Here is a 23,869-nt window from a genome sequence, read left to right on the forward strand (position 1 = left end):
GGGTCTGCCGTTTCCTCCCATCTGACATCCGATGCACCGTAGCGGCTCTTTCGTTACGCTACACATATGTAGCCTCGGAGGCTACGTTACGTAGAGTACCTAGTAGCAGGGGTTGAGGGTAAGGGGTGGAAATTTTCGTTTCTCCTTTGTTGTTACAGGAAACGAAATTGTGGAGGTTTTGAGAGAATCCTTCCGTTAGAATTTTTCCTTTGAGCTATGATGACGACGTTTGGCATCCGCGAAATTATCTGGTGCGCTCCACTTTCGAGGAACTAGTTACTGTATGTATGGATGGGTGTACTTACACATGTATACCACCACATATCTAGGTTAGACAGATATATATGTACAGACAGACATACTTGTATGGTAACTACTAACGAGTAGTGTAGTATATTTACGAGATTTTGAACTAGAGCTTAGAAGTCCTGACATCTAGGCCCCACGTGGTTAGAAAAATGTAAAACTAGACGCGATCCACGCCGCTGGAGTTCTCTCCGGTTCTTCGTAGCTTCGTCCCAGACCAGACTTAGGAGGTCGGTACATCAAGATTTTCCTTGACAAATGGAATAGAGAATCCGCAGGGTTCAGGCGTGCAGTACATTGTATATGTATATGTATGTATGTGTGTATGTGTGTATGTGTATGGGTATCCGTATCCGTATCTAGACATGTGATATTTGCTTCTGTCTAGTTACTAGTTACTGTATGTTTGTTAGAGATTGACACAGCACACAGCACACAGCACGCGGTAGGGAGAGACGAGGCAAACTTACATATTTGCTTCCCTTCAACCCTCCCCCTCCTCGGCTACATGGGATGAGACGCGTAATGTGAGCAACGACTCGAAAAGTCAAAAAGGAGGCCTGAAGACTCATATTTGCCTTCAACTGTACATACCGTATATCTTTATTTGCCAGCCTCCTTCGAATCACATGTGTCGTGTAACGCCGTTGCTGTTTTGCCTTCTTCTCGTTCCCCTCGCTAGGTTGGATAGGTACCTTTCGGCGTTATTAACACAATATGTACAAGGGGAAAAGGGCCACTATCCCAATTGAAGTAGACCGAAATTGGATTAACTTCTCGGTCTCTTTCTGGAGTCGAAATCATGTGCTAGCCAGCATCTTTATGTAAGCAGAGCAGTACCTACCCCTCCCCTTCCTAGCTTCTGATTTGATGCTTCTCAACTCCGCCATCCTAGCCCCGCTCACGTGAATTAAGCTATTCCTAAACTAGTCCAAGCTTTTCCCACCCCCATCCATGCTAGCCTTATAGGCTGTACACTCGTACCTGGCAAGCCCGTAGAAGCGCTAGAAGCCTTCTAGAAGATAGCGGGGCCGCTCTCCGCAGTGGCGAATCACTTGGCGGCTAAATCTAACCTTGGAAGTTTCGGTTGGCCAGACCCGATCGGCCGCCAGAGCCCGTCCGCAAATCCTCAATTGAGCCGAATGGGTGCCGAAGCGGAATCCCAAAGAAAGAAAAGGACCGATGGATAGAGTAGAAATTTGTGTACATGGGCAAGTATGGAAGATAAAGGCATGGGTGAATTCAACAAGGTGACTTTAGGTCTCTTGAAATCTCCGGTTTTGTAGATGATCTAAGGGGGGAAGATCAATATTATTATTATATTGTTACTTGTCTTAGTATTATCGCTATCACTATTTGAAATAGTGCATCTCAGAATTAATCTACGAGTATGGATCAGACACATATATGTATACATACCTACTTACCTACCTTAACTACCTATACATATGCCAAGGAATAAATAATCATAACAATAATAATAAAAATACGAAGAATATTTATCACCTAGTTATGGCTAATAAGTTGCTATTAGATACGATACTCCTAGAGGCTCAGTATTGCGTAGGTATCCCCCTGTTAAGTCGTCACAAGCTACGGTTGACAACGCATTGATGCATAGAACTTGCTAAGGGGGAATTCAAGTCAGCGGGCCTCTCCAAAAACATGGCCTACCCGCAATAACGCCTTGATGACTCGACCGCAACTCGTATCAACGCCAATGCCAATCCAATCCACTGGCCCTGGTGAATTATTTCTTCTGCGCGCACATCTGCCATGACGCAGCGCTACTGTATGTAAGTGCGGCAATGAAATTACCTACCCTGTAAGAGCTTTTTTACTATTGCTGGCTACTGCTGCTACTACTACTCTCTGCCTTGTCTAGAGCCTGTCGCTGTCACGAGATATTCTCCGATCAACGTCCCCTAGCTACATACATACACCAATTTCATCATTTCTACTACTCTACCTTACCCGGCTATGTATGTATATCATTCATTAGGCAACCCTAAACAACGCCACAATTCAATGACTGGCATATGCTCGACGGGAAGGCCTTGCACCAAGCATAGCGGGTCCTAGGAGAGATAGCGTCGGTGGTGGTGTTTTTTTCTTCCCTTTTTTTCTTTACGTGTGGGGTGAAGAGAGAGGGGTGAGCTCGTAGCTCGTAGCTTGTAGCTTGTATCGGGATGAGATGTTTTCTGCTGAATGGCTGGCGGATGAGGCTTTTCGGGTACGTTTCGCTCCCGTGAAAGCTAGTAGCTGATACTGGATCGGGAGGAGCAAGAGACCCGCGAGAGGAAGCACCGAAAACCATTCAGTCTTGGTGATGCCGTTGTTGTTTATTCCCTCTTTGTCAGAGAAACGGGCAAAAAAAAAAAAAAAAAAACATACAACACGACGAGGAGACGCATGTCGAGAATAGAGCTAGGCTAGTCACGATCTCCAGGTAGCTATATCAGTGGTGCAGCAGTGAGCATCTGATACCAGGCGCGCGGGGAGGCGCCGTTGCTTTGCTGCAGGCAGAAAAGTCGGTGAGCAGCGGTTCTCGAGCGCTGATTTGCGCGCGGGCGACGAACATCTAGAAGGGTGTGGTAGGCCAACTCATCGTGCTGGCAACCACCCCATCGATAAACGGTCGATAAGCCCTATCGAACCCTATCGCCAGTGAAGGTGTCATGCATGAAAGTGGGCTATTTTGTTGTTGTCCTGAAATGTCTAAGACCAAGATATGCACCGTACCATCACATACATACACATACACATACACATACTTGCTCTTCCTACGGTACTTATACTCTTTACGTAGTACACCTAGCTTTAACCTCTACCCAGCCGGTAGTGGTAAATGTACCTATGTTGTAAGTGGTCTATGTATATCGAATGGAGGGGGGGGAAGGGAGGGGCGTGAACTGGAGAAACAACTCAATCGCGGAGAGACCTATGACCTCCTTTTGGACCAATGATAAAAATGACGAGTATAAAAAAAGGAAAATAGGAATATATATATATATATTTATATATATAAATTTATATTCGCGATGATAACGACGGGTAGTGGATTAAATATAGACAAGAGCTTGTAACCACAAGGTGATTTTCCACCAAATAGAGTCGCGTCTGCCAGAACTTACATTCGCTTACCGCCCGCGCGGGGTGCATCCTATTGGCATCTGATATGAGCTTGATATTATCGATGAACCTGCAACTTGACGATATCCGTCTGACATGACAGAATGCCTACCTGCTGCGGTAGTACACTGCGGTACTACATGTATGTGTGCCTATGTTGATTACATTATGTAGGTCTGTAGTTATGTAGACATGTATGTATGTGTAGATATGTCTATCGGACTTAGTCAACCTTCAACATACCTTGCTTACAACAGCATTATGAGGTAGTCAGTATAGCTAGTATAGCTAGTATAGCCACCGAGGGGGTATACTGACTGATTATCTATGCTGCTACTGCACACCTACCTCATCCTGCCGCTTCTCGACAGCTTCATGCTTCTCAATATACGGAACGTGTCCTCGCACATGGCTATTCCGAAACACCCCATCACCAAGTATGAATTTGGAGGTGTGTTGAGAGAGATCTTGACAGCCAACTCACCGCCCTACCGTCCTATACCGCCAAGCGCGCGCGCTAGTTATTTTTTCCCACAGGCCCGCTTCTACATAGCTTGGGTAGAGTTCACGTCCAATTGCGCCGTTGGTTACAGGACAGGGTCGTTCCTTGATTTATACATAGCAATATGTAGCTGGAGACAAGCCTGCCTGCCGACATACATGACAGCATGGTAGGACATGGTAATCCGCAGGAGCGTCGTTAACGCCATTAATATTCCGGAGCTACAGATATAATATAGGTTCTTATCTTAGCTTAGCTAGGTAGCTAGCTACTGTATATGAATGGAGCAAAATAGCAACTTCTGTTGAAAAGGGCGTTGGGCGGTCTAGGTGACGGCAAGCTGCTAGAGGTTAATTCTGTTGGATCTAACATGCTGCGTATGTACGACGGTCCCGCAAAGATCCCAAGTGACCAAAATCTACCGGCTAGCTAAAGAAGCTCGCCTTAGGAGCTCTTGTCGCGAAGCCTCAAAAAAAAAAAAAAAAAAAAAAAAGGATAGCTGAAAATTCACCGATATTCAGTCAGGTAGTGATGCAGTCGGTATCTCCAGTAACAAGCAGCATACTAGACAGGGGAATATCCTCGCTGCGCATCCGAGACGCAGTCCCAAGTAATCAGCCTACCTACCTACCTAGGCACATACCCACGTACGATAACGCACTATACCTCTCGACACACATCCAGCCCTGCTAATCCCGATAAAACTCCATATCGTCTGCTTACGGCCATCTTATCCAGCACAGCCTTACGCTGCTGTTCTTGTGACTCTAAGACATGTCGAAGTGGAGAGTTTCGAACAAGTCTGGGGACGTTGAGGGTTTGGGGGGAAAGGGGTCCTATAGAGTCCGTAAAAGTTCGAACGAGTTCCCTAATGCGGGTAAGGCGGTAGACAAGTTGGAAAGAAAAGCTCTCGAGCAAGGCGGCGGCAGTCGATAATAGGTACCCATACCCATATATATTTAGGAACGAGGCAGTTCAGCGTTGATCCTCCACCCGTCGATCCAGGGTCCCAACTGCAGGATGACCACCTCGCGCAGGGCGCTACATACAGGTGAGGGCATCATCTACATAATAGAAAGGTTAATCGCAAGCGACGATGGGGCACAGACGGGGCTATCTGTTTGATGCCGTAGACCTTGTCGCAATCCACGCCGATTCGTCTTTAATCGGTCTGCTGAAAGATGTTTTGTTCTTCCATTCTACATAGTTATTAGTTATCCAGAAGAGCCCCCCAATTTACCTAGGAGAGAGGGAGAGAGAAAAGGAGGGGTTCTACAGCACACGAATTACAGCAAGTAAAAGTAAAATCGATAGCACCATAGCGGATATAGCCGCACCCGTATCACCCATACGCCTAGCATTAGTAAAGTGTTCATTTTAGAGTGCTGAACAAGAAATGTTCCCGTACTCTTACCCATGGTTCTGAATCGTATGGTCAACAAATTCGTCCCTGATCGGGTATATGGATGCCAACTTGCCCATCTCCACAGGTTTGCACCCATGAGACCAATGATGCTCCCGTTCGCTTCGGTTTCACATGCTGACCGTGTCGCTATTCACTACGTCCCGACAGCATCAAGATTTCTGGAAGCTTTCCTAACAGTCACGTCATATGAACCCATTCTCATATCTACATGATAATTAGGTACATAATAATACAAGTTCACTTTTCATAGGCGAATTGAGCTTTAATGCGATTGGAAGACGAAGACGAGATCTAATGGTTGGAGCACGTTTTATTCTTTTTATTTTGTAGGCCTTGGAAGATTTTTACTATGTTTTTGTGTTCATGGCGCATGCTATTTTATCTTCCTCTGGGGCTAGTTTGCTAGGTCGCTTCTCTTCAGCACCTTTTGAATTTTTAGCTAGCAAACCTCCCTCCTTTTTTCGCCGCGACGGGCGGTACAGTACAACCTCCTTTTCCTGCTTTTGGTTCATCATCCCTTCTTCGTGAGGTCGCCCTCTAATTCTCCTTGAAATACACACTATGAGTAGTAGAAAGCAAATGCAGCCCTTCCGTTAGGGCAAAATCAAATGCGGACCGTGGTATCATCCGGGTAGCAACGCCGATTAGTGCCAAATAAACATGAAAACTAAAGGCGAGTGCCATAGACACGACGATAAGTCTCGAGCGGGCCGTAAAGCAGTCCAGCCTATGCGCTGTAACGGTGAGGCCACACCGTGATTGGTCCGAGACCAACCCACTGGCTAACCATGCAGTGTGTGATTATCGGCGATGGGACGCCTCGTGATTAAACAACATCATTAAACGCCGGCCCTCATGCAATGCAATCGGTATCGTAGAAAGCAACCACCATCGCAATGCTTCGTAGAAAAAAAAGAAAATAAAAAATACAAGGCAGCCTGTGATCTGCCGTCGAGTGCATGCTGGCGACTCGATTGAGGGTATATTCTGTCGAGGTTCGTAGGATAGGGTTAGATTACCAACCCTGGGTGTGGTAGCCGCCAAAGTCTTCGCGAGAGAAGTATTGGTTCCAGCTGGTCGAGTTGGGCTCTTCTTGACCCTTGCTCATGTAGGCCTTTTCGGGATACTGCTTCAAGTTGGCCACGTCGAGGGAGGTATGGCGCCTTTTTAACACGGCATTAGCGGTAGACGACTTTTGTTGTCGCTCCCACAGAAGCTGACGGCGTAGCGACTCTGTCAATTCTGTGGCTAACATGTTCCTTCGGGTTGTCCTGGGTGATAGCGCGGCTTGGTGGTAGTGGGTCTGAGGGTTAACCATGATGGGCTGAGCGCCTGTTCTCGTGACTTCGTTAATTGGCTTTAGTGGCGTAGGTCGTAGACCTCTGCGCATCTCAAGGTCGTTATCGGAATCGTTGGGAGAGGATACCATATTCATGTTTGAAGTGGTTTGAAGTGCTCGCGCGCGTTGGGGAATAGCAGGCGTCGAGTGCGACGCGTAGTTGCTAAGACCCTTAGCTCGTTCCTCCTGTCCAGCGAACATAAGGCTAATCAATGATCTTTGAGAAGTAAGGTTCGCCTTCGATGGTACCCGCTTGAATGTGACTGCATCATCTACACTAGACTTGCCGCTCTCCTCAATGGAGTCTTCCCACTCAGAATCATCCTCGTCGTCATCGATAGCACTTTCGTCCATGTAGCTGTCGGAATGATCGCTAGGTGTCTGGATCGTCCTCATTGTAACGTGGTTGTTAAACGAGGCCTGCTTCTTCTGACCGTTAAGCATGGAGCTCGGTCGAGAAGAGTGCATGGCACTCTTCAGAGAAGGACTGTCGTCTTCTCCAGATGATCCGACACCAACCTCGAACATTGGCCTCTTAGGGGCCGGGGGCGGGGGCATGGCCTTGCGAGCCTCTACACTTTGAGGCGAGGACTCGTTGCTGGAGGAGTCGCCAAACTTGAACTTTGCAGGCTGCTTCTTAAGCTGCACTGGCTTAGGAGCGGGAGACGACTGGGGCTCAGGAATTGGGTCTTGCGCAGCTGACTTGAGTTCGTGAGATACACGGAATGACGGGATCTGCGACGGCGAGAAACCTCGGATGACGGTAGTAGCAGGAGTCTCTATAGGCTTCGGATGCGGCGAGGACGGTGCATTTACTGACTCGCACTCAGACTCGCTGATCTGAGTCGTAGGGGACTGTTCTGCTTCTAAGCAAGAGGATTGAGAGGCATCTAATGACTCGACTGAAGGAGAGCTCATGGCGGGTAATGGTGCTAGGTTCGGCTCCTTCTCCTGGATAATAGAAACTACCATCTTCTCGAGGTGGTCCGAGGTGATATGGCGCTCACGGCCCCTACTTCGGCTGCTAGCACAAGAGTCTTGTCGGACAATTCGAGGGCGGACAATTTCCATAGGGTCAGAAATGGTAGTGAAATCGATTGCTTCTTCGTCGGCGACGGAATCGACGCTTCCCGATAGTTGAGGGACGTCTGATATTTGCTGTTGGGCGGGGATATCTTTCGGTAGTGTGGTAGCGGAGGCGGCAGATAATTCCTTAGCTTCGCAGCAGAAGGTCTCTCTATTCCATAATCGCCAACTGAGATTTTCTAACCTTCGACCTTGCTCGACTGAGTCTGCACATCTGGAGAAAACTAGAATCTTGGTTAGAAGCTGCTGCTAAGACCCATACCATGAGCCAGTTACTAGATCAAAGACCTACCAGTCCACATGCTGAAAAGGTTCTGGGGGTTGTTGGTGTCAACCTTGTGGATGACGTTCGGGTCCACAGTCAGGACCAGCCCTTCAGCTTTACAAGGCATGCCGTCTAAATGGCTGCTCGGCTGCTGGAGCAGACTATGAGAAAGTAGTGGATATATGGTGAATTAGGTTTTCGCGAAGTCGATCGCGAATGTCGAATTGGTCAAGAACCCGGTTCCTTAAGCTCCCCAGAGGCTGATTAACAAGATAATCGGCGCCGAAAGTAGAATACTGGCGGGAGAATGATCTCGGGCGTTCGTCGAAGTATGGCGGCGGGAGAAGGGAGATATAGGTGCCGAAACTGGTACTATGCTTTCTGTAGCTTCTGTATGAGATACTCGCCGGAGTGGGAGGTCGTTGTGGCTGTCGATTAATGCTAGTCGAGATTATGTTTACGACCGCCGGCGTTATTAACACTTAAGAGTTATCAAACTCTTCGTGGTTCATGGTGTAGGTTCATAAAGAAGGGGAGAAAGGAAGCGGGTAGGTGTTGTACATATGTATTTGATAGGAGGGAGTGGAGTGGGTAGGTTTGGTGGAGGGTAGAAGGCGCGGTGTGCAAGGCCTTGCAAGGCCACTCCTCACTGGGTCCGGTACGTACTGTTATTTAAAGTACCTGTGTAGATACGTACCGATGTATTCTATTATTTCGCTCTGGGTCCTCCGGGGGTGGTGGCGGCGGAACTGGGATCAGGGGATCAGGGGCGGTAGCAACCCTTGACAACACGCGCAGAGGTACCTGTTTTTCAGTACTGTGGTACGTACCCAGGGCATACCCAGAGCAGTACGTACCGGCTCTCGCTTCCCTCTCCGATAAATGGGTCACAGCGGCCAGACTCGCCCCGAAATATCCTCTTTAGTGTATCTAAAATACTGCCCCATTGAGGCATAGCTAAATCTTTAGCGCAACATCTAGACCAAACTAGGTATCACATGCCTATTGAGGCACTTAAGGCCCTTCTCTGGAGTACCCGGAAACCCGCCCGCGGTCAATAGGTCCAGTTTCCCAATTCAATCTTCTTCCCTACAACTGACCAGCAGACCCTTTTGCCTGGGACTGCAAGCGGTTCATTTTCATTGTCCAGGGCAGGCACATGTTACCCATTTGTGCGGCTGCTTGTTTCCAAATTTCCAAAGCGGTCACGAATTTGTGAACCCGACCAATGGGTGCAAGCTTACAGTAGGAAATGGTAAATACATCCATACTATCGATACTATCGACACATACTTTATCATGTTTTATTTCGCCTTGCCCATCCCATACGCTTTCAGCAATCAACATCAACCATGACCCTCATAAACGTCTAACTAACACGCACTGGTATTGACAGGCTAACACCAGTGCATCATGAGCTACACATGACGGCTTATGATTTGATTTTTCTATTCTCTTTCCAATCACTTTCTTGGTAGCAATGCCGCTGAGAATCTTGGAAAATAGACTGCGGGATTATACTTGTGTGGTGTTTGTGAAGTAACATGGCAATTAGGTACAACTGTAGCCGACTAACGACAACTAAAACTATCCATGTGATACTTACCTTATTCATGTTTCGCGTGGGATAGAGCATGGTAATTATAAATTCGCATTATTCGTACAACTGTTAAACTAAGCGAGCAAACGAGCCCTGGTTGCTGTATGAGAGAGGGTCTTTTGACGCTAGGAATATTTGCTACATTAGCTAATGAATAAATATTCCCGCAAAATGTACTATGTAGGGACGGTCGATGAGGCAATCGTGACTATCTGGTTTGAGTTGGGTAATTGGGTTTATTTGGCACTCGTTTGCTGCCTGTGCTCAATATGGTAATATTTCAAGCATCGTGATCCTTGGCTGCGTTAATTAGCAGCCAGATGTTGAGGCCGTTGGAGGTCACAGGGGTGATGACAATGCCACAATGTCCGCGAAGTTAGGCAATCGGCAGAAGTTACAGAATGTATGACCGTCGATTCGTTCGGCCGACGTTGGCTCTGATCGAATAGATACAAGATAGGCCACTGGAGCATTGCCGCTTGCTATCGCTAACACGGAAGCACGTGCTGACTGAAAGACCGCTGCTTGGATCGACGGGTCCTTTATTGCCTAGATCCGGCTAGAATGTTGAGAACTGCCTTGCAAAGAGCCCTCGTGATACTGCCCTTCTAACATGAAACTTCATTGAGTTATTCTTTAGTCAACGGACCACCCCCGCGTTTCCCCTCGTCATAGCCACCCACGAGCTTGAGTGCGGCTGTTGACTTAGGTTGACTTAGACTGTCGTGGCTAGTCATTTGAACGATTTAGTGACAATGACAACACAATCTCCTCCGAGCACGTTACCGCAAGTTGCCAACACATAACACAGGTGTAAGATGAGGCCTAGCTTAGACCTCTTCACATTCTCTTTTGCGTATCGTAGCTATACCCATGAGTACCGCCGTGAAGGTTGAAGGTATCTCAACTTGATCAGGCAGACACTCGTCTTGTGCCATGGACAAACCGGTGAGCTACGTATGTGCTGTCCATTCGGGCATTCTCACGACCACAAGAATGTACCAAACGGCAGATGCTGCGGAGGACATTGCCTCGTACGGGGGGGGGATATTGTGGCGGCCATAGTGACCTCCGCATAACTTCAACAATGGGACGGTGAGTCAGCTGAACTCTTAGCCACAGTCGAGAATTCCAATTGCACCCGTTACCCCCACAGGTGTATAACCTGGCCCCGGATCACGAATCTGCCACAGAAGCATAAGGGAGCACAGCAGCCTTGTGTTCGATGGTACGATACAATCTAATACGAAGTAACACCTTGTACAAAGATCTCAAATTATACGTATGTCGTGTTGTAGTAAGTAAAAGTTAGCACGCGATCTGCAATAACTATCATTTGTATTGTTCTTCAATGCTATAACTAAGGAATACCATTAAGATTACGTATCACGTAGATGTTCAAAACACATGGGTATAGATATATTCGTGACAATAGGTAGACGGAAATAAGTAGCATTTAGGTCTGAATTACCTAACTTATAAGTGAACCCCGAAGGATCACCGGTGATAGGATTTAATCCTCTTCTAACCTTATTTTCTTCTCTAACCGTCTTCGCTTCAACAATTGGGATGAGATAAATATGAGATGAAAAAGTTAAATCAACGAAGGTCTTTTTTAGCAAGGGTATTGTTCAGAATCACATTTGCTCTCCTCTAGGGCATCAATATCACGCAGTCTGTGACCATTTCGTTACATTTTCAGTGCATTGCCTCGCCAGCATAGCGCCAACAAATAAATAATACCCGCCAATCGGCCAACGCAACCCCACGCCGAGATGGTAGATTCGTCGCTTATCACACCTAAAGCTTAACACTAACACTCCGTCACATTTGCGCGCCGTCGACGAGCGCCAAAATTTGTATCGTGACTTATTACCGCATAAACGCTCAAACTACCACCGAGCCCATCCGCGCGCGTCACCAACACGCGAGCCTCAGTCAACGTCGACAAGGCACAATTGTATGTAAGAGAGAATGGGCCGTGTCATTGTTTCAATCGTGTCATGACGTGGATGGTCATATAATTGTAATAATGGCATTGTCAGTTACGTCAAAGCCATCATCTGATCTTGCGTTGCGCTTCAATCATCTCAAATCATCACGTCGTTCTCAATGACCACCGGTGTTGGACAACGGGGATTCGCTGGAGGCTCTCCAATAGGCAAAGGCAACAGCTTCGTCCCGTATACCGAGCTTGTGATTCCTCTACCATTACAACTCCCCCTGTTATATGTTATATGTTATAATTATAATGTATGATCGAAATCCCAGCTAGACCTAACATTCCATGCCAGGCACGGCGGCGAACGATCAGCCAAGCCAACCACTATTGTGTAAATGCGGGTTGCAAGCGTAGTAACTATGTATACTTTTACCAGCGACTGAACATTGACACCCCCATCCCGCAGTAGATCATCTCTTAATGGCAAGTTTGAGAAGTTCGTTGGCAAGTCGTGATACCGTGATACGTTCTAGAAGAAATGATGCCCAGCCTAGACTGCTACCTACCTAACTTTACATGGCAAAGTTTCTACGGTGGTGTACCAGTATTCTCGACATCTCGAGATATCCCATCCGCGACGTGGGATGCACAGACCGCGCTACGTTGAATCAGGCAGGCGGCAAGGCCTATTTGCCAGAAGCGTACCTATCATGCACCACCATTTATCCCACGTTTCTTCGACGAAACCTCAGGTTTCCAGAGATTCTATTAGACCCACTTGCACTACCGACCAGCTTCTCATCATGGGGAGAGAACCGAGCTTAGGAGCTTAGAAGAGAAGGAGAGCAACTATCGCGAGACCACGGATACGGGTTTGGGGGTGAGCCTCTGTTCTAGAAATATCGTGACCCCTGAATCCGCCCTTCTAGTTTTGATATGTGGTATTTTATCTGAGAGGTCGACCTTCATTCGCCATTTGGGCATCAAGTTACGAACGAAATTGGGCAAGATACGAGCGAGAACATCCCCAATAAGAAAATCCAGGGACGAGCCAACGCTTCGGGAAGCTGTTGGAGAAACCTGGCTAAGTACACTCCTAGGGAAAGTAAAAATATAGCTTTTATACATCTACAGCTATGCACCTGATATATATACCATATTATTTCCACTCTATCGTTTACTCCACGATGCAGTACCCCGCTAAGAATGTGTCATGTTGACATCGTCGGCCAAGCAGGAAGCGAAGCGCCATAGCTGCATGAACGGGCGTGCATTACATACATCGAGTATCTGCGCATTGCCGTTGTAGACCTACATGAGGATTAAGAAGCCAACATGCACTTCAGACGGGTTCAGTCTTGGCTTCCACCGAATTAGGTGCTGATAGAAACTGCCAAAGGATTTGAAGCCCCCCACGCACATTAGAAATTACTGTAGCGAATTAACCCCGAAGTCCTCCTCGGCGATGCATTTTGGCCATCATGGTGCACGTGTTTACATTTCAATTATATCTCAAGCAGGCTTCCCCAACACTCCTAGAAGCTTCTATCATCTTCCTAGAACATGTCTCTCCTTAATAACCATTTTTTCCATCTTGTTTAAGCTGCAGTTCCACCTACCCGGCGACGCACATACAATTATACACAACCCCATGTTATTGCTATCACGTCATAATCATTTTACGAGGGAGACCGTCCAGGTTACTCCAAGAATCTAATATGTCGTAGGTAATCGTCTATCGGTTATCAGATCGTAACAATCGATAACTCCAGCCTTGGGAAATCTTAAAGGTTTCTTAATATCCCCCACTTTCTTCCCCCCATTTTCTTACCCCTTGACCTGGCTGACAATCCTGGCCGGACACACTTCCCCGGAACTGGGATGCGATGAGCTGTGACAAGGGATGAGGAGCATATTCATTACATTTACACGAGGTAAGCATCGTCGGCATATATTTGACCGAATACGGAAATATCACTGCAGAACGGCGAGATGACGGTTTATTCGATGCTATCTCATATTTTTTTTCAATGGCAAATTACATGTGAGACTAATACTACTTTACTAAAAGAGCTTAGGTATGATCGCATTCTCTTGCGTAAAACATTTAATTTGTTTAAGTAATGTACCTGCATTCACATGCGATTTTCAAAGCGAACGAAGCCGAGTAAACATTATGCTTTTCGCGCTCATGATGTCTTTTCGGTGTTAGCTTGGAGAAAAGTACCTAAATAAGTCATGCACTTAATGCACTTACAATCCCTTACATACATGTCCAAGTCGTCGTAACTTAGGTACATAAACACGATACGCCAAGACCCGGCAATTTCAGAAACTTGAATAGACCCAACTCGGGGTTTGGTAATTGGGAATTGCGATGGGAGTCTCAAAACGTGGTGAATGGGGCACTGCGACGAGGGGCAGGAACGGGGGCAGCCATTACCGTCTAGCTGGTGCTATGGAAAGTCAGGTGAGTTACAAACAGATAATGGGGCAGCCAATTACAAGCGCCAAAAAGCCCGTTACATAAGAAACATGATACGTAGCAGCTTCATCAGTACCCCACATCGTCAGGGCGCAGGCTCAATTGAAGCCATTCCTATGGTATTTATTTTTAAGGTAATTACATACGTCGTCTCTTTATTCTCGGGGAACTTATCCGGAGAGTATCAAAAACTCCACTGCCGTCTCCAGCAAATCTTCCCTACCAGCCTTACTCGAGCCCTGAGCCTTGCTTGCTTCATAGTGTACCTAATATTATCAAATACTACGTAAATAATACCGTTCGGCAGCTGCCCGAAACTTTTGCCATTGGCCCTTGGGTATTGCTCTGACGCTTCGGCTGTCGTAATCTCTCCCTCCCTCCGCGCGATGTTGGTCATTCTTTGGCCCGAGATGTCTTGCGTGTCGGGGTACACCAAGCATTGAAAACCTGGAAAGCAAATATGTATACGATATGTAGTAATTCTTAGACCGCTAGATACCTATGCGTACGCTACTAAACCCAGCGACCCGGTACCCAAATGCTTTCGCGCCCAAGCGGAAGACACGCCGTCAGCCTCTTTTGCTGTTTACGATACGTCACGATTTCGATAATCATTAAATACCAGTCACCAGCAGAAAGGCACGCTAGTGTGGAGATTGTAGTGCAGCGCGCAGTCTCTTTGGATCGAAGCCGGATGTGCATTTTACGGGAAGAGCATTCCCCAGTTAGGCTCAAGAGCCGACTCCCACATTCTCGGAGTCTACTCGAGTGGACTTGAAGCTCGACAGGAGTTTTACTTGTTGCCTCTATCCGATCTTAGTGACCCGAAACTCGATGGGTTATCTGCATGTTGTATCACGATAGACTTTGTAAGATCATCACCAATGATGCTTAAGCTCTGCAGCAGATCAGAGAATAGTTCGCGATCTCCAAGGCCTAAAACCTGGAAGCGAACGCCTTTTGAGATAAGCGAGAAGTAAAGCGTCAAAAGGGATGCAAAGAGATGCACGATAGGCTGAGGATGCCGCAGCGGGATCTAACCGTTGTACCGGCGGATAGTTCCATATGTTCGTGCTTTTTGGTATAAGGTAGCTGCGGGCAATTAAAAAAAAAAAAATAAGAAATAAAAGTAATCACTTTAAATATTCTGATTATTAACCTGTGTAAGTCAAATACGCCTTCCCGGGACTTGTGGTTGCTTTTGGCGTTGCCCTTTACAGCATCTCGAAGAACGATTGGCGTGTGCCAGACTAAAGTGACGCACGACCAGGGTTTATCTCATGCTGTCTTAATGCTGTCCCCGCGATCTTTGTCTCGATTTTATCAGCCGCAGTGTTTGTCTCCCGCGTACACAATCATCATCATCGTCAACCTTACATACATTATATCAAAGCCTCCCGTCTTCCACCGTGGCAAGGGATTTATCATGTGGTCCCGTTTGGTATTATACATACTAACATCCCTATACACTAGCTGAGTAAATTGGTTTGCTCACCGGACTACCGTTCTGGGCAATTCTCCGCCCCGCCTTGCTGCACGAGCCCGACAGGCGGAACATGAGAAGTGATAAGTGATGTTACAACAGATTCGAGATTCAAATTTCACATCTGACAGTTTCGCGTCCAAGTCCAAGGAAGGAAAACATATCGCCTCCATGGCGCAATGTTCAGTGACGAGAACGCACATTCGTGGTTTTAGATCCTACCCATCCAGCCAACTTGCGTACCCGCATTCGTACTGCCGCAGGCATCGCGGAGCAAATTTCAGGGGCATTTCAGCTTACGAAAGGTCGGGCTCGTTTTTTAATGGGTACCTATTTATCGTTGGACCTGCAAATCAGAGCACATCAAGGCCCGACGCGATTATAAGTGGACGGCAGAAACTCGGCCCTTCTCGGTGAATACCAAGGTGAGCTAAGAAGCATAGACAATAATACAATAACGCCTCATATTTATTATGTACATGTAAGTCTCGATGGAATAGGTACCTGTTATAAAAGAAAACTACAATACGAAAACGCATGTACTTGGTAGCAGATCTTCAAATTTTAGTAGCCTATCAAGAACACCATAGTAACTGTCACGATGCACGCTTACAGCGTTAATCGTGTTGACAACTATCGATCTAGCCCTTATTGGTTACCCTCGGCTGAGGAGGACGACTTTAACGCTTTGCGCGCGTGATCCCCCTCACCAGTTCTACCATTACTCGGAGCTACTCGGAATCCAGAGCCGCAGAAAATGTGGGATGGACCCTGAAAATACAACGCTGCGATCCTGGGCAACGGTCAATCAATGGAGCGTCGGGAATTCTAGACCCATGTGCGCCGAAGCTGGTTTTGTTGGTCTTCTAGACTTTTTACCCACTATTTTTCATTATACGTAATCCGTGTTATGCGTACCTAGTACGGAATATAGTGTACATAATAGATTAGATAAAAATTATGGATTACATAGGTACATACTCGTACCGAGTCATCTCGTATCGATTAGCTGCGTGGCCATGATTCAATGCAAGTCGAATTCTGGCCTTGCGGCTCAGCAGCATGACCCGCTTGCATTACATACGTCGTACTTTATGTACGTACGCAATGACCTTGTGGCCCCGTTTCCCCTCTTTCACGACTGTTCATGACACGCAAGGCTCAAGCCATGCCATGCCGAGAGCAGGAAAAACCTAGGCATCGAGCTAAAAACATAAGGCGATTGAAAATTGCGCCGAAGTTGGCTGTCGGCATGACCGCGGCTCCATGGGTTCCACCATAGACGCTTCGTAAAATAAAAATAAAAAAAAGGTCCAAGAGGAGCTAGGATTTTTCACGTGGTTCTGCTGCCATGCGACCGAGCCCATCTAAAGTCCTACCACTAACCCATGATAACTCCGGTAGCCCGTTACGGATAAACCTGGCCCAAAAGCCGGATTTCGGAAGAGACTTGACAATGGCAGTGGACCCTGTCCAAGTCTCGTGAAGCCGAACAGAAACGGCCGCCGGTTAATTCGGTAGATTGGGGCCGCCCGCGGATGTCAAAGAACTGGATTTGGAATGCTGCTATGCTTCCCCGCATCCGCATGAAGAAAGATTCCTAGCCAAGGCCTCCAATGTCTCTTAAATTTGGACCCTGCATATGGCTTACATGAACATACCGAATGCAATTTGCACCGCTGTCGTCATACCTATATGAGATAGCATGGCATGACTGCTCGAGGTCAAGGCGTAGCCGCTTAGGAGACGAGCCAAAACAAGTCAATCTTCAGTCAACCTTGATCCATGATAGGAGTCGAGGGCGTGCGGAGCCGCGCTGGCGCCCCAGTTTCCCCAGACCCGAGAAAGAAAGCCCAGACCCAGCAGATCTCGGTATCATGTGAGCTTGTTCTCCCTGCTTCTGTTTAAGCGAGTGAGGCTCGCAATAACATTCCATCCCATTTCGGGAATAAGTTTTGTTGTTTCAATGCAGGTACTAACTATAACTACTCTGTACTATAGTTTGGTTAGTAGACAGATCAGGAACGTATCACGCTATTGATGTCATCGACTAAAAATTAGTTTGGGAAATCGGACCGTATACTAGTCAGTCTAGGAATGAAGCCTGGCGGTAAAGTGCCTCCGCTGCGTTCGTAAGCTCACTTTTATTAGATTCTTAAGAGATTATTCGGCTCTTAATAGAAGAGGCCAAGTATCATTACAATTCGCAAGTCTCATGCTCACATGACCTGCACCAATCTATAAGGGGTATCATCCCAAGCGTCGGCTGAGCGGGCGGGTTTGGAGGAGGATATTATTCCGGGGTACCAACCATCTTCCCCAGGAAAATCGGGTTGGTGGCTTGCTTCTCCGCAACGGGACACGTTTGGGGGCTTTCGTCACGTTTAAGCATTTCTAAGAATGTGCTTGGTCCTTTTAGCCGTGTTTCGTGGAATCTATTTTCATTGTCACTAAAGAATTCAAACCGGTGAACTAAAATGTAAAAAAAAAACAATAGAAGAAAATAAACCTTCAGCTCGGATTCGACTCCCTTTCTAGTCTCTCGGATCCTATATTATGTAAGTCTAAGTAATATCCGCAGATCAATTCTTCGTGAGACCGACCTCTCAGCTGTCGTGTTTCGATCGAATATTAATATTAATATATTGCACCATTCAGAAATTAGTATTGAGTGACGGCGCTCGCGAATCAAATCGTCGCCGCGCAGAGTCACACACGAGATACGTACTCGTAGTATATACTAGTTACATAGTATATACGTGAATTACATACTCCTATTCCTATACGACCGCAATATGCGCTTCGTAAGGACTTACCTACTTGTACATGTGGCACAGTAGCTTTCCTGCCTGCCCGCGCTGCACGTAAGAGCGGTATAGAGTTGTCGCGACCTATAGGCATCGCCTCTCTCAGCCCTGTTCGGCAATCAACCCCTGGGTCGGGGGGGGCGTGACAGGAGCAGTCTATTTTCCCAAAATATCTTACACCCCTCCTTGCCCCGCCTATCGCCAGCGCTTATCGGATATTCTACATTCTCGTCGCCATCGCAGAGAGATGCAATTGGCACAGGGTATACGAAGAGGCTGACATTGCGCCGAACAATACCGGCGTATCGTGTCCCTTTTCTCGATCTCTTGGCTCCAAAGGGATCAGCTAGGATCCGATGCTGGAATCAGCGCTGTCGAGAAAGCATGCGCTCTCTCCCGATTGGGAACCCGACTGTGACGAATTTCCATTCCTGGGGATATCTCTTCTTGTGATCAGCCCCCCCCCTTCCCCTTGGCCGTCCCGCCGTTGCGAGTCGTGGAAACTCCAGATTCCCTTTTCGGCCCTGGGGGGGTGTGCCACACGAGACAGGCCAGCACGATACGCCAGGGCGGTCTTGGGAAGCATTACCAGTGATGAGTTCGCAATGATCCATACGATGATTCAGGTACGGCAGTGTGATCACCCACCCTTTTTTTCTTCCTCCCTTGCGCGACCAGCCCCGAAAAGGGTATCTACTTACTTACACATAACAGCCATCCATTCATACATATACACACATATGTAAGCCTAGGGGTACATTCGCCAGGAATTCGAAACGTTGCATATCTCAAAAGCCATTTCATTGTTCTCTAACTAACTAACTAACTAACCTTCACATATGTGACTCCTCGCCAACGGCTCCGTGAGGACGATACAAATGAGCACGGGGGATCAATAAGTTTGCCTTCCCAATTGCAATCGCGCCGCGCGCGGGGGTATCCAAAGCCCCATGTCGGTCATGCGCAACGAGAATTCGCGCCCCCATTGGCGCGCGTTCTCTGGGCTGCCGCGGATATCGACATCTTTAAAGGACGTATATATGAGGCATGTATGTACCTACACGTAAAGTACCTAATCTACCATCTACCTCATATATCGACTTTGCTGCGGGGAATACGAATAAGCCACAAAGTCCTAGATCTAACAAGTATTGACCCTTTTTCTGCAGCGGAGCCGTTTTATCTATCTTGGATCTATCTAACCCATCTTACGCTTTTAGACGTTGGGGTTATTTTAATTTTTGTTTTATTTTTTATTCTTTTTTCTCCCGCCTGCCCCCCGGTACCCTCGCCTCGGTGCGGGCCCTACCCTATCGTCTTGCTCGCATTAGGCGTCTTACGTTAGACGGCCAGCAAAAAACCGCATCTTGTGACCTGTCTTCCCGCCCGGAATGTCAGCGGCCTGACCCGCGAATGCAAAGTGCCAGCTGGCAGTTGTGAGAACTGACGACGATGACGAGAAGAAACGGATGGGAAAGTAACTACATCTATGCATGTGGAATTATATGCACAAGTGTGGAATTTTTCGAGGGATCGTGAACGTCGATGAAAAAACGACCCCCACGTCAAGGAAATCAAAAGGACCTGCTACTAACCTTCCTACCCAAGTCAAGGTGTACGTACTTACGAATGTCCGAATGAACAGCGAGCAAGCAAGTAGGTAACAAACTCCGGGTATTTCTCCTTCGGGCCAAGCTATGCGCGCCTTCTACATAGGAATGCGAAAGTGTGACGCTGAGCAAGGCTATCGGGGTTTAGGCATTCTTTCTCTCTCCCTCTCTCACTCACTCGCAAAGTGATGATGATGTTGTTGTTTTCCGATTCATAACATGGCTGATATTATGGCCGATAAGGCGTTGTTCACGTTACCATTGCGTGCGCACCAAGTATTTCGATAGATAATACAACAATTGGGGAATATCTATTAATGATTACCATATTTTATTTTATCGTATTTTATTGTTTTTATTTATTTTTCGAATTGTTTTATTCTATTCTATTAATATATATATCTTTTTATGATATATTACCTACTTTGTCCAATTATCTCCCAGACAAAGAAGCATCAAGACTCAACTGGCAAGTATTAACAGTCATGCACCCTTAAATCTCGATCCGCACCGTTCAATTCGAACGGCTCGGTGTCTCATGATAGACGGATGCGCAAAAGGGATCTGGCGTCAGCCCCGATGACGAAAGGTATACCCGATTACAGAAATCGCAGCGGTGAATCAGAAATGTCACTATGTCACTAGAACGATGAAATAGTCTCAGACCCCGAAGCGGCAAACCCGTTTGCACCGTTCCCCAGATTCCATATCAACCTACCTAGAGTACACTAACAAATGTAAATCCCGGGGATGCTCCTCGAGATCGAACCTGTCTTGGGTATGAACAACTGATGAGACCCGGTCCGAATTAAGCTATGCTCATCGAGATTACGTCCCAGATCGGGGGCAGACGGAGACGGGACGGCCTTTATGGTGGGTCATATTATTACATATGTAGCAATTCATCAGGACATCTCAGTATTTTTACTCAATGCGAGAATAGACTCTTTGTCCAAAAAGTTTGGTATCAAGAGATTTCATTGCGTCAGCGAGTCACCTGGGTGGACGACAATACAGGTAGTTATGAATGGCGATTAGCCGTCGATCTAGTGAAATTCCATGATATTTAACATTGCTGGCCGTTTATGATGTCATCGCCCGCAACTCTCAACGGGGTTGGAGGAATACATAGATAACCTGATAGCTTAATGATAACCGATACCTAGGTGAAAGTGGTTGTTACCTATGTACCTCTCTGTAGCCGATAGCGAAATCCCGCCAAGAATGGCCATCTTAGAATCCGATATCGATGTTGGGTCTTGCGCCGCTGGTGAATTCGAGAGGATCAGTTGTTCCCCCAATCCTTGGATCGGATTGGTCGATATGGTGTATACGGCTTCTCCGGCTGGCTCCGGAGTTTTTGCTCACATCATATCGATTTTTGATGAGTACCCATAGTACATCATGTATATCCTATTGCGTGCATGATAGTAAATTGTAAATTGTAACCCGCCAGTATTATTATCAAACCCGCTAGGTCCTCGACGACGACGGGATGCAACCCGGGTCCTCGCTGTACATGATACAGCAACGAACAACGAACAGCTGGCTTGGATCTTGATCCTCACAGGATAGGAGTAGGTAAGTAATTCATCGAGGATGCCACGTGGGGTTGTCGAAAAGAATCCTTCTATGTACAAGGGGGAATTATTCGTGAGGTGATTTATAATTATTCATCCTGAATCGTTTATTTTAATTTTAGGTCTAGGTAATATCTTTTTCTACAGCATCTCCCTAGGAAAGGTGGTCATGTTCCGCTAATTTGCGCCCGAGACTTACATGAGGGCATTCCGTTAACTTGGGAGAGTGCCTTTCCGTGGGGGATGTAACAAACATCCCGTGGGACTTGAGCAGTTCTTCACATGTGCGGGCTTGCATAACTGCATATCGTCCTCTCGGCAGCTGCAGCAGAAAAATAATAAAAAAGGGACGGGGTCATATGCGGTGATACATAAGAATCAGACAAGGTCGGTATGTGAAGCTTATTACCTACATACATACCACTAATGCCGTGCGAGTTTCTCTTCCCTCCTGCGCGTCATCACGTCGCAAGTGAGCATGGGAGAGAGAAGAGTCGCTAAGACCCGTCGTACGAGGCAAGTAATTCCCCATACTTCTCCGGATCCCGCTTAGATCATCCAGCCTCGGGGATCACCACCTCTCCGCAAAACACGATTTCTCGATGTGTTACGGCGCAGCGAGATGAGTTAGGAATTATTGTGCGAACGAGACCTGCGTGCCCCATGGACCATGAACCCGTGTGTGTGGTGTTGCAGCGGAGAGCTCTCTTTCTTTCGGCACGGCATGGGGCATACCAGCCATTGGTCCTTTCGCTCCAGGAGACGGGTGACATGAATATTGTTCAGCAATTATTACGTACGCGAGCTGCCTGCAAACAACCGAGGATTCCCTCAGATGAACGCTGGGCCCCTTTTCTCATGTGCTTCGTGCTTACCTGTTCATCGTGATTGCTGCTAACAGGCGAGTTAATTTTATTGCGAGGTAGTCTTCTATAAACTCTTGTAACTCAACGTATGTTCTCACATAATACGAAAGGGCCTCTCGCGACGTGTTCTTGTTTCGTAGTGTTCCATCCGGACCCCTTTCCCTCCTTCCGTCCAGGGACGACGAGAACCGCAATTAGAATCTCGCAGGTTATGATTATCTCGCAGCGGTGCGTCGTGACGAGAGTGGATATGTTAGTCGAGATGCCAGTGCTGTCGATGCCGGGTGTAGCACTCTAGTCCGCATCGTTGGGTCATTTTACAATGTGTTCTAAGCATCGTGGGCATCTGCCTCTCTCCTGACAAGGGACCAGAAACTATGAGTGTGATATCTACCTCCCCCAAGGAACCCGGCTTCACTTGCTATGTGTACAATCCTAGAGACGTAGGTCTGGGACTTAGCCAACGCATCGTAAGACTCTCCCTGGTCTCCAGCGAAAGTCTTTAAATCACTTCTACCCCCGTTCATCCAGGTAACTCCAACGTAACACGTAGTTGGAGTTGGATCATCTTTGTAATACAGATGATCACGGTGACCAATACCATAATGAGGTGAAGCGAAATGTGGTGGTTACACGAGCCACGGTCTAATTTTATATCTGGAAAACCCTCATCGTTCTAGGTAACCGGCGTAGGATGGTTGTCTGTTTGAAATTTCAGGACTATGGACCACGAGTCCGGGATCGTCACATCACCACGTAAGGCAGAACGCGGAGGATATCGGCAGGTAATTCGTGAAGAATCCGAACAAATTTAGCTCGGGGTCCCATAGGTACGCGGGTGTGGCGGCTGGTCTGCTAATAGGTAGTCTGTTAATAGTCGAATTCACACATAAGTGAGATTTCGCCAACATTTCTTGCAGTTTTATCTCGCTAGGCATCTTACGAAGAACGTTGTGAGGGTGCCATCCCCGTGGGAATTCCAACGTTCAGCTCAGCCTTCACCCCACCCACCCCCCAGAGAAAGGCTTCGCCCATTCGCGGGGTCATACGGATGCTGACGGCTAAGGCCAAGGCCAATTGCTGTGCTGACGAATCTGCCTCACGTTGACTTGGTAATGAAGTAGATTGGTGGTGTGAATTTCCATCTGGCTACTGGACATGGCCGGCGTCCGTCAGACTTGCTTCGCCAACACAACGTGTTGAGGGTAATATGAGGGATCAGTCTATCTGACGATGTTAGAAGAAGTCTATTCAACCCTGCTGACAGCATGCGGCACGGGCGTGTCTAGTGTTTTTGCTATGTACTCGGGCCGTCCCTTATCATGTTAATTCGAATAGTCAGATCCAACTGCACAAGTGGCAACACCATATTCCTAGCTAGTTTCAAGGGCTATTGCGCCGGATGGTCAGCCGCGCATTTCTATAGTTGATTCCTCATCC

At 47.2% G+C, this 23,869-nt stretch overlaps 1 protein-coding gene across 1 annotated transcript; it reads right to left on the minus strand.

The window, feature by feature from the left end:
* Positions 1-6,131: 6,131 nt before the first annotated feature.
* On the minus strand, positions 6,132-8,365 carry F4817DRAFT_225326 (DUF1752-domain-containing protein). Its single transcript, XM_049298865.1, has 2 exons — positions 8,084-8,365; positions 6,132-8,015 (listed from the first exon to the last, which is right to left on the minus strand). The coding sequence occupies exons 1-2, from the start codon at positions 8,181-8,183 to the stop codon at positions 6,382-6,384; spliced, it is 1,734 nt and encodes a 577-aa protein (XP_049155887.1). The 5' UTR covers positions 8,184-8,365; the 3' UTR covers positions 6,132-6,381.
* Between the last annotated feature and the right edge of the window lie 15,504 nt (positions 8,366-23,869).

Source organism: Daldinia loculata (genome assembly GCF_022478755.1).
Source record: "Daldinia loculata strain CBS 113971 unplaced genomic scaffold F4817scaffold_54, whole genome shotgun sequence".
In the NCBI taxonomy this organism is placed as follows: Eukaryota; Fungi; Ascomycota; class Sordariomycetes; order Xylariales; family Hypoxylaceae; genus Daldinia; species Daldinia loculata.